The sequence below is a fragment of the Amia ocellicauda genome, chromosome 20, assembly GCF_036373705.1.
Source record: "Amia ocellicauda isolate fAmiCal2 chromosome 20, fAmiCal2.hap1, whole genome shotgun sequence".
Lineage (NCBI taxonomy): Eukaryota > Metazoa > Chordata > Actinopteri > Amiiformes > Amiidae > Amia > Amia ocellicauda.
Window position 1 is genome coordinate 20,269,174 of NC_089869.1, and position 12,652 is coordinate 20,281,825.

General features: G+C 37.5%; 1 protein-coding gene across 1 annotated transcript in view; it reads left to right on the plus strand.

The window, feature by feature from the left end:
• The first annotated feature begins 299 nt into the window (after positions 1-299).
• The window catches only part of dntt (deoxynucleotidyltransferase, terminal), a 57,347-nt gene continuing 44,994 nt past the window's right edge, over positions 300-12,652 (plus strand). Inside the window, exons 1-3 of the mRNA XM_066693083.1 lie at positions 300-493; positions 4,680-4,851; positions 8,805-8,915. Of these exons, the coding sequence (XP_066549180.1) occupies positions 300-493; positions 4,680-4,851; positions 8,805-8,915 (477 nt within the window). The remainder of the gene's footprint in view (positions 494-4,679; positions 4,852-8,804; positions 8,916-12,652) is intronic.

Sequence of the window (12,652 nt, forward strand, 5' to 3'; positions counted from 1 at the left end):
GAGGCAACTTCCCCATGGACTGGGCCTGCCACACCGCTGCTCTGTGATATAGTTTACTTTCATTCAGTGCTGACAATTTATCCATAACTGTTACATTAAAACCACTTTTGTTATCAGATAATCTTCCTGTTTGGCACTCTAGTCTGTTTATTTCAACTGTCTGAAATTCTAAAAAGAAAAATAAAGACAAAGTAAATGACATCACAGGGGGCGTTTTCTCAGCTGGGAGAGAAATATAAGTAAGAAAAGGACCTAATCCAGCCAGAATCCACTGAGTGTGATATAATTCCCACACAAAAATGCTTCACGTTCCCATTCGGCCACCGATTAAGAAAAGGCAGAAACCGAACGACTCCTGCAGTTCGTGTCAGTATGAGGTCAAGTTCGGCGAAGTGGTGATTTTTCTCGTGGAGAGAAAGATGGGGGCAAGCAGAAGGAGTTTTCTAACCAGTCTAGCGAGGAAGAAGGGGTTCAAAGTAGAGGATGTGTTAAGGTATGTATTCTTTCCAAAAACCCTTAATAAGAATATTACAAGATTTATTTTTCCAGCTTCAACATTTTGAGAACCTTAAATTGAGTCAAAGAGGTGTTCTTTACCAATGGACAACTTTTATACTCAAAACACAATTGAACATGTATTGCAGTTATACTGGCTGTGCTCAGCATCCTGTGGTTTGCTCAGTATATATGGCAATTGCAACGGAGACATCATTATGTGTCTCCAATCAATTAATTATACATTAATGCACTATGAAAAAAAGTGAATTAAAAGACTAAAGCACCACCAAAAACAACAGTAATGCCTTACACAGACAAACTGAGACAAATTCACATTAGTAAGAGTATAACACTTCCACCAGTTGATTACTTTCCTTAAGTAAACTCTTTATTGTTAATTAACATCTATTGTGAACTGTTAGGTTGGCACACTGTTAAGTTTTGCCAAGTTATCGGTCACAGCTGCAGCACAGGTACCAGTGGGAGTTGCAGTAAAACTGGTATAACTGTTGTCGGCTCAATTAAGATGGCATCATTCCCAGATCTGCAGCTTGCAGGTTTGTACAGTTACAGAGTTTTTGATACGTTTGAAATAAACCACAGGAAATACAAATTTATGCACCTCAAACTGAAATTTCAGAAATGTGTCGCTTTTGTACATTCAGTTTGAAAAACAAAGCACAGCAAGCAATAAAAAAACTACAAAGTAAAATAGAAGATTACTCTGTGCATTATTACTACTGCATTAAGCTAATTACAAATATATACAGGCCTCTGAGGTATCCTTCTGCCTAATCCGTACTCTTTAGGTGTTATTGGTCTGTTGTGAGAAATAAAGGGTCTTGTTTGGGGCTGTGAGTTGAAACATCTAGAAAACAGTTTTAACATTTTTTTGAGAGCATCTCACCTGTTCAAACCTATTTACTTATACTAATAATATTATAATAAAACTTATCTCAGCTTAGAGGCATGGTGTGAACTATGTGAATCACATGGAGGTTAAAGATGGAAAACAAATGTCAGCGCATATATAATCTTGTTTTTGAATAAATTAGATTACTATTCACTTTAAGCAGGGTGTTTTTTTTTCCTGTTATTTAAAGATTTTAACCAAACCTCAGTGCGGTCTGCTGTTGGAGCGAATGGCTGTGTTATTGCCATCTGCACACTGTAAACTCACAGTCCCTCTACAGTTCCTGTTTTTGCACATCCTCAAATTGTGCCCTGAAAACAGGGAGACGTGCAGCACGGCTGGAGTTGCGTTCACTTGTTCTGATCAATGACATCATGAGCTGAAGGACAATGTACCTAGCTGAACCCAGGTTATTTGCTATCAGGCAATACAGAGCCTTCCTCCTGTAGTCTCAGATGATAAGTGACTGAAGATGTCTGCAACATGTGGATAGAGTTATCATGTCGGGAGACCATGCCTTTTTACCCAATTTGGATTCCTAACCTAATCTCCCTGTATACAGTTTCTCCTCTCCTGCAGGGGGCGCTGTGGAAACATTGCTTTCAAAGGGAGTGCCTTTATCATTTGCATGCAAGAAATAACACCTGAGAAATAAAATAAATCAGAAATGTACAGTCCTTCCAGGTTCCTCTCTATACACAAACACACAAAAAACACAAGCAATCAAATAGTTTAAATGACAAATCTAAATCCAGTCCCAGCCCCAGCTGAAACCTCTGAAAATAAATAACTACAGACTTTCAGTTAGATTTGGCATTGAACATTTAATGTATATTTCAATGATTATGCTTACCAATACCATAGATCTACACATCACACACAATTTAACCAAGTCTTATCCAAAACCTCTGCCAAAATATGCCCAGATGTTAACTTAGTGTGAGTCCAGAAGAGCTGGGGACTGTTTCTGGAAAGCACATCTGTATCTGTTGTGTTTTAAACCAGTGCTTGTATGATGATGATGATGATGATGATGATGATGATGATGTATGATGGATGCATTGAATCTGTTATGAAGACATTGCACAAAATTGCAATAATTATTAAATTATTATGAAAAATGTGCTACTAAGTAGATTTCAGTTGCCAAGGCAAAAATTCTTATCCATGCAAGTTTTTCTCACCATTAATTAAGACTAAAAATGAATCAACCTCTAAACTTGTCAAATCACAACAAGTATGGGAGAGAATGGCCTTAAAATCCATACATTTCTGAGCCTGGTATGCTGAGACACGAAGTCCCGCTTCAGACACAACAAAGATAAGACGTAGAACGCAGCTATGGTATAAAGGCACTGCCAGGGTTATATACAAGTAAATATGAACACTGTGCCAAGTACGACCCTTTTCTTGCAACAACAGTGTAATCATGCCTGAGACCTTAGCAATCCTAAGTAGACTTGATTCAATTGAGTTAAATAAAATAAGTAAATAAATAAATCCTGTAATAAACCTTTATTTTTCGGTTATCAGACCAAAATGTGTGAGTCACGAACCAGTGAATTGAATAAGTGCATATTATGACATGTTATTCACCCCAATATAGAATCGGTTCACTGCTGTTGTAGATTTATCCCGGAAGATTTGTCTCTTCTTGAATGGAACATGCACACCATAGTAAATCATCTGTAAACCTCATTAGAAATTTTACAATTATAATCAGGAAAAAAAAAACATCTGACTTTTAACCTACTTGAATCTAAGAGCTTTAATATCACCAGTCATATATTTCTGCCATTATCCTACTGCTATTGTAATTAATTGAGTTTTAAGGTGACATTTATAAACAGTTGAAGAGTATAAATGGACTATAGCTACTTAAAAACAAAGAAGTAAATGATAAAATGTTGTTCGTAGCCACTTCCACTGTTTTGAATTAATTGAAACATACACTGATCAGCCATAACATTATGAGCACTGACAGGTGAAGTGAATAACACTGATAATCTCGTTATCATGGCACCTGTCAGTGGGTGGGATATATTAGGCAGCAAGTGAACATTTTGTCCTCATAGTTGATGTGTTAGAAGCAGGAAAAATGGGCAGCGTAAGGATCTGAGCGACTTTGACAAGGGCCAAATTGTGATGGCTAGACGACTGGGTCAGAGCATCTCCAAAACTGCAGCTCTTGTGGGGTGTTCCCGGTCTGCAGTGGTCAGTACCTATCAAAAGTGGTCCAAGAAAGGAAAAGTGGTGAACCGGCGACAGGGTCATGGGCGGCCAAGGCTCATTGATGCACGTGGGGAGCGAAGGCTGGCCCGTGTGGTCCGATCCAACAGACAAGCTACTGTAGCTCAGATTGCTGAAAAAGTGAATGCTGGTTCTGATAGAAAGGTGTCAGAACACACAGTGCAGCGCAGTTTGTTGCGTATGTGGCTGCGTAGCCGCAGACCAGTCAGGGTGCCCATGCTGACCCCTGTCCATTGCCGAAAGCGCCTACAATGGGCACCTGAGCATCAGAACTGGACCAAGGATGCTTCTCCGGAAATCCAAATGCAGCTAAAAGCTTTTCCACTGTGCTTCGACAGAGAAGCTGGAGTGTTGAACATAATGATGTCTTTGCTCGGCCGCAATAATTGCTGTGACAATTAAACAACGCCGTGAAAACCCGAGCCGCTGTCCCAGACTGTCAATTAGGAGCGGGCACCGTTTGAAATTACACCGCCACACCGTACCAGCGCAGCTTTGCGGCCTGTAATACATCTACAACGTTGGCGCTAGTGAAACATAATTAGGGCTCAGAATACGGCGTAGTTAAAAACCTTCTTTCTAGATTGGATTCAAATTGTTCTCAGGGATTGGAGTGGTACACATTTTACCACATTAAACCATTATATAACGCCTCTCATCGCTGTAATGTCTGTGATCAAAACGATTACTAATTTTGTTTTGAAACGGAAAGTATTTTAATAGCTTTCTAATCCTCATAGCCCAGTCTTGGGTGGAAGAGCGAACTTAAACTTGAATCACTTTATTTGCAGATGTTGATCTTGGTTGAAAGGACTCTCAAACACAAGTGGAACAAATATGTTCTGGTTATATATCTTGATTATTTTCGATACACTGTGATTCGTTTGGTTTCTGTGTGGTCCTAAGTGTTCCAGTTTTAGATCTCATGATTTGTCATTTATGGGATTACATTTTAATAAATAAGAGCATCACACGACCCTTGTCTGATCCTCGTCCGTTCTGCTCCTCTCCTGTCCAGCAATGCCGTCACCCACGTTGTGGCCGAGGCCAACTCCGCAGGCGAGCTCTGGCCGTGGCTGGAGAACAGCAGCCCAAGGGTCCTGCCCGAGACGGAGGTGCTGGACATCTCCTGGTTCACTGAGTCCATGGCGGCGGGAGAACCTGTTCATGTGGAGGCCAGACATCGGCTGGTGGTGAGAGAGTGACCCTGCTCAACCTCACTTGAGAGTTTAAGTGTGTGTTGGATAGTATCGTGCACTAGGTGGTGCTGTAAGCCAATAGGGTCAGACCAAACTGTGTCTCAGCACTTTGAGCAAAAACGTGGTATTGTCTCCCGTATCTTAGTAAGTTTAAAATAGACACATGTGAATACTCTGATGAGAGCATGATTAAACACAAACACACACACACTTATTATCTCTCTCCCTCTGTCTCTCTTTCACAGACACACACTTTCTCTCTCTCTCACACACATTTATATATATATTTAGGGAACTGAATATAATCCCAATATTTCTAAAGTGGTAATTCACAAAGCAGAGGTGAATTGAGAGAAGCAGAGATGAAAAAAACCCTATCCTGGTAAGACCAAGGCAGAAATGAAACGATTGTGATAGAGGTATAATTGTACGAATCTCGGCATCATTGCAGAATAAAGTCATGAAATGGAGCACCAACACCGAGGAGGCGACGCTGAGGAGAAACGCCTTTGAATTCCCAGTGTTTAATGATCTACCACTGATGTTAACTGATTTTGAAGAAGTCAAGGAGATTTAACGAAGATCATATATATCACGAATTGCTGAGCATAATAAGGAATGAGTTTTGGAATATATGTAGGTCGGGGGAGAAAAAAACACATGATCTGAAATAACAACCCTGCAGCTCACACAAAGCAGTACCAACAATAGCTTGTGATCTACTTATCCTTAATTGCATTTAAATTTGAAAGTATAAACATATATCAAATACAGCCACGTAGTCACATCTAACTTAACATCTATTGTCACCACACAAAAGAAGCTAATTGGAGAGGTACCCTAGATTAGTTTAAGTCACTTTCTAAGAACCCTGAAAGCTTGAAAAGAAAAGAGTATACAGACATAACACTTTATTTTTATTTACACGGTGAATAAAAACATCTGGTTGTGAGTGAGAACTATCTGTCCTCTTTTACACAAGAAAACTGTGGACAGCTTGTCAATGCCAGAGAAATGCTGAAGTATTTGATTCGAATATATGAACATCAACGCGCTGCATTGTTCATTTTCCATTCGTAACTATTAATCTTTTCAAGTCATATTACGCACTGGATTCGTTATATAAAGAGAACGATGAATATTAAAGGCAGACTGGGCTGAGTTTCTACAAAAAATGAGAGAAACAGCTGTATTTCTTTATTAGTCCTACGATCTTGTAGCATTTGTTTGCCATATCTGTTTATACATATTGCAGTCTTACACTTCTGAAAGGTATAAAGGAATGGTGAACAAAAAATACATTGTAAAAGTGTATCTATTAAACCATAGATGCAGATGACATTATAGTGTATTAATTTGTGTTCTGTATTTATTGAACATTGGTATAATATCTACCAAGTATTTACTAACAAATTGCATAAAAAATTGTTGCCAGAGCTGTTTACTTCCAAGACAAAATTATACTTATGCAGGAAAAGCCTCCATGAACTCCTATAATTAATGCCTTAAACTGTGTTATTAAAAAAAGTATTATTAACCTTTTACTGGAAATAGAATCTCCTGATGACAATACTGTCACAAACTGTATTTCAAAGCTTGGCCAGACAAAATGAAGTGAGAAGAGCAGAGAAAAGAGGGAGCTCTAGTTATAGCAAATCCACTGCTCAAAAGAATACAATTCAAAGAGCTGAAAATTGGTCCAGACAAACCCATGTCAAGAAACCGTTTTAAAACGCTGAATAAAAACCACCATTAACAGTGTGGGTCTGTCTGAGTGCTAGACCAGCACACAGTCTCTTCAAAAAGTCAGATGAAAGGCTAACGCCACTTTAAGCTCGGTTCAATTTAAAAAGTAATATAGTTGAGCCTCTGGGGATAGAATCTTAATTTTTAAAAACTTTGTAGTAGTTTATCTGGACGGCGATTTGTTCTGCAAGTTGAGCAAATGAGATTCACCTCCCCGATTGGGAAGTCCCATACCAGCGCGTTCATTACTGGGCCCCTCGGTGGAAATGACTTCCAAACACTTTGAAAAGGCGACCCTTATGTTTTGCCATAGATGGATATATATATATATTTAGGGTTTTATTTTGGTCTTGGCTAGGGTTAGAGTGAGAGTCTCCAGTTGGTAAGGTTGATGTTGCTTTTCTACAAACTTATGTGTGTGTAGATTTGCTAGCATTGGGATGTATTTCAATTATAGTTATATTTAGGTTATAGTGCTGCTATAGAGAGTAGGAGCAAGATCTAGTGTAACAAGAACATTAACAAAACTCTGAAAATATATATGTGAACCTCTTGAACTTTACATCTTTGCGTACAAATGCTGAAATTTCATATTCTTTATAACTATACATAATATGAATTTCCCATTGTAAGGCGTAATTGTTTCCCTGATCATAAATATTAAAACTAAAATCCTTTTGATACATTACAAATGAACAGCAATTTTCTCCTAGAGTAAAAATAAGCCAATTTACATGAGGAAAATTGGATTATAGTCCTTTGAATTCTTTATGTTACAGGTTAACTACAGTCATTTATCATGATACTCGTGGAATTTGTGAATACCAATTATTTGGAGAGAGATTGCTATAGCGTGGGAAATAATAGCACTTCTGCAAGTTCAACCACAAACCTCAACAAGTAAGAATGCTAATTAGCTTAAAGGATATTCAATGCATGTTCTTTTCGCTATGTTAAGAGCTTGTTAGTTTATTTCAGTGTGAAACAAAGTAATGAAGCTGCTCAAGATGTTTAATGTAATGTGAAGTTAACATGTGTTTCTGTATGATAACATATCTAGCGTCTGGACCCACTCTTTCTATTACATTTCGGTAAAATGGATACGACAGATAAGCTAAATAGGGAAAAATGTACAACGTGACACTCTCCACAACATCCGGCTTCGTTTTCCTCGTAGATCTTTTCTTCACACACCTTTTCACTTGACTGGTTTTATTTACAGATGCAGCTGGATTTCTGCTACAGAACGTAAACACTGTAAAGATGTTGGTACACACAAATATTTAACACTGAATTCATTTATAGGGGGTTTATATACGAGAACAATTGACCTTTTTTATCATTATACAATTACAAGGTTACAACCTGGTTATTGATACTATATTAACAATCTGTTACTACATTCTACATTATAAACCATTATATTTGTGTACCCTTATATAAAGTATTTTTGTTTTTACAGTTATTTGTCAGACAGTTCATGCAAATATTTTCTAGTGTATTTCAAATGCGTCTTCTTCCTTGTTATATAAGAACAATATTAATAGTTACAAATGCAGTGTAAATGTGGAAAGGAGTTTTTGTTTTGTTTTGTTTTGTTTTTTTCAAAAGCCCTGGAGATGCATCCTCTGATGTAAATGAATGCACATTTAATATGATTAAAAGGAAACGACTGGAAGACTGATCCCTTGTTAATACAATATTTTGTTTAGCTTCCACATTCCTCGGTGCAGTTTCTGTGGCGCTTAATACCATTTTACGCAATCAGAAGAGCTCAGGTTTGTGTACTTTGCTGGGATGTTATTAGATTTTCTTCAGCTTTATCTTTGAAATATTCAACACACTTGTTACTCTATATAAAGTGTAAAGCAACAACAACATCAACAAAACACATGTTGTACACAGATTTTCCGTGCATTATTTAGCATTAATGTGCAATTAGAATTATATATTTGTGACATTTAAATGCAGGAATTGTGATCCTGAATAAATGTTCACAGATGGAGTGATATCTCATACCTAGAAGGGTTTAAGAGAATAGGAACAGTGCTGTGAAGTTGCAGCTCTTTACAAATGTTGATACATTAAAGATAATGAAATGGAAAAACCCTACAACTGATTATTATTATTATTATTATTATTATTATTATTATTATTATTATTATTATTATTATTATTATTATTATTATTATTTTTAGGAAAACAGCCCTTTGATTGAAGAAAGCCCACAGCCCTCTGCATTTGGGACCATATCTCACTACTCTTGTCAGAGACGGACAACCATGGAGAACCACAACAAAGTATTCACGGTACTGGACAATATATTCTGCATTTCACACGCTGTGCACTCTGCAAAAACATTATAGAGCCGTAAACAAATCCAAATTATAATTGTGTCGTGATGCCTGATTGTAAGAAAATTCCACTGTATGGTAATGCCAAAAAAATCTTCCAAAGAGCAGCAAAGAAAGAGAGATGTGTGTTTAAATACACACAATTAAATCCCTTTCAGATCAACTCTCCGGAATATGGCGAGTGAGAAGAGAGGCGCTTGCTTTGACAGAATGCCTGTCTGACAAAAGTATTAACCTACAAATTAGTAGCATCCGCAAATATCCCATGATGAAAGAGTAACAGCTGAAACCGACATGAAATCTGGCACGGGCTGGTTGCAGTGCGCAGAGATGGCACAATTAGGGACACTTGAGGTGAATTTGCACATAAACAATGATGGATTCCTACCAATGCCATCTGGGCAAGACAAGGCTGGAAAATGAGCTGGAGGAACAGATCTCAGCGTGTTTATAGTGCAAGGAAACTTATCTTTTGTACACACTGAAATAAATGTGTAAATGTATGTTTTAGACTAAACTGGGGGTGATTAAATCACATTTGGGAAATAGCTTTGAGAAAGAAAACCACGCCAACATGAACAAACAAACAAAAACAAAATAACAGCCTGAAGGAAAAACAATCCATTTCACATAGGAATGCTTATTTTTGTATTACATTGTATTGTATTATTGTATACATCAATGTTTTCCTGAACACACATTCCTACAAATTATACTGAAACAAGAAGTCTGTCACCTTTGGGTCATAAATCATATAGATTATATACTTTAGCAGATTAGATTATTTGACTGTGATATGCAAATTATACTTTTTATATTTCCTGTGAGATATTTATGTTAGCTTATACTTCCAAACAAAAATTAACAAATGCTTTGTGTTCTTCTACTTGCACAGAACAGCAAGTGTTTAAGAAATTGTTATAATTAATTACACAATTAGAGCCCAAGTCTTATTTAAATTAAATAAACCATAAATAAATGAACTATCACCTAAACCTGTTATGAATTAACTATACATTTACTCATAATGTGATATGTCAGAAAGTGTGTGGGTGTGTTGCATGCACTGTGAATTAGCAGGGGGCTTCATGGCAAAAATATGAGATGAAAATAATTTGCATTCAGTAACTGGAAGCAGAAAATACCCTACTGTTCTGCAAAAAAGTTTATTATTAGTTTATTATTCTTGTAGGTGCTTCTGTTTTGAAACTGCGAAGGTAATGAAACTGCAGAACAATGCGTTAGATCCTCTAGTGATTTATCCAGTTGGCGATTGCATAATAAATCGGAGTGTCTAGCACAGAAAAGAAAATATACGTTTGGAAAATGCATACGTCTGGAAGGTATATTAATAACATGAAGGGTCTGAGCAGTTAAAGATGATTTCTATTAGGCTTATTAAGCAGGGCATGCCGAGGCCCTGTCTGGGGAGCCCATCTGCCTAATTTGCAGGGACGAATCTCAAGCACATTGCTCACACAGAGCGTCCCCGGAGAGCCTGCGCCAGCAACGGAAAAACAACACTTTTCTCCCCAGCATTTCCTTCAGATACCAGTAAACTCTCTCACATGCTTCTGAATCATTACAGAGTCAGCAAATTAATGCCAGACTTGCTTTCTAGGACTTGTCAGTTTTTGTTAAGCATTATTAATTCATAAAATGTGATCTTTGTTTGTTTTCAGTGTACTTCTAAAATGCCAGGTGGGACCCTACTGTTTGAGAATGTTCTTTTAGGAATAATAGACTCTAATTACACTTTAAAAAACATTAACTCTGAGTAATGTGCAGTTATATATATATATATATATATATATATATATATATATATATATATATATATATATATATATATATATATATATATATATATTCTTTTTAACAAAATCCTCAAGGAGTTCTAAAATAATACTTCAATGCATATTTATACATAAAGGAAAAGTTTATATAATTATACATCTAAGCCGTATCTATATGTTGTTAAACATTATAGAGCTTCCAGCAACAGTTTTACTGCACCAGTAACACACGAGGCTGCAAAAGTGTGACATTAATGTTTCTCTTGATACAACAAAGCATATGGGTAGCTGTAGCAATAAATGCAAACTGTAGCTACTGTACTGACTAGAAAATAGCAATCTGATCCTTCAACACAGCTTTCAAAGGGAGGGGAAACTACTGAACCAGAGAATCCCAAACACTTTGCTTCCGTTTTATCCAATTCGGCGAGTCTCTTTCCATCAGAGACAGTTTACATTTTTTATCATTAAATCCAAGTATTCTGATGATAGTAGATCCAATTAGATCAAATGGTTGGTCACAAGACTTCTCGTAATCCATGTGGGTGGGGACATTACATCTGTGTACGGATTGATACTGCACTGAGTGTTTTTCCCCGAGACTTTTAGCAGTTCTTAATTCCCCACTAATGATCCCTCCATCACAGCTTTTAAGATCTCCGTCCACTCCCTGTCAGAGTGTGGAGAGTGGCAGCGTGTCCAGGGACTCAACCCAGACGGCTTTATCATAATCGCTGATGTGAATAAAATGTTAAGCACTTTGCCCATCTGTCATATGAGATGTACTTTATATCATAAATAAAAGTCTTTGTTGTAGGAGGGTCCAGCGAGGTGCAGTGTGAGGGTAGGAGTTGTCTTTCATCTCGTTTCTGTTGCCCAGTATCCTGACGGAGTGTGTGGATTTGTTTGTGCGGTCCTTAGTGCTTGGCTGAACCAACAGTTTTTTTTTTTGGTGGTTGATCTGTCTCACACGGTTCACTAGATGCTGAATTAAAAGAGGTTCAGGATGCAGATGGCCGTGTATGTTCTGTGTGGCCGGGCTGTGAACTAGACTCCTGTGTGTCTCGAGAGAACCCAGTCCTTCTGAGGATTACACCGTTAAAATGCTCACTTTTAGCACAGAAAAAAGAAGATAATATTTTCTCGTTCACGTGAGATCACCTGTAAAACACAGACTAAAAGATGGTCTTGTAAACATCCGTACATACGCTGTTCTTCTGAGACGCATATGTGAACAGGCTTTTGTCCATTTTTATACAGATGGCTGTTTTTATTTATTGTAAAGTCTTATTTCTCCCAAGTCCACCAAATCTATGAATAGTACTTGCAGAAGTTGCAAAATCATTGGAGCCAGAAAGCCCTTCACTGCCAGAGGGTCTCTGCCAAGAAATTAGAGACATGCTACAGTGAAGCAACTCTCGTTCTTAAAACCTGCGCTCTGGTCTTAAAAACATACTAGGACATGTTTATCTACCCTCAGCCTTTTATACTAAGGTATAATTCTTGGGGTAACATTAACAGAATTACTTATAGCGTCTCCTTCGGCGAAAGCTAATTTTTTCCCACCTTCATCCGTAAAACAAACATATATTCCTTCCTTTTGAATTCCCTGCTTACATCATTGACATTCTGTTAGGGTGGTCTGGGGATAGATCTCTGTTTACAGAAATGCATAAAAAAGGCTTTATGTTAATATCTTTCTTTTTTTTCTATTCTGTTTTTTTCTATCTCTATTTGCCTTGAGATAACATAAAAAAAATCTAACGAAATGTCACAATCTTGGGGTCAGTGATTTTGAAGGCGGCAGAGCCTGGCCACACACACAGTCACGTGTGAAAGCCCTCGTGTGCCGACGTGCACCGGTGGGACGAGTCAGGCGGTCAGTGTGAGCCGAAC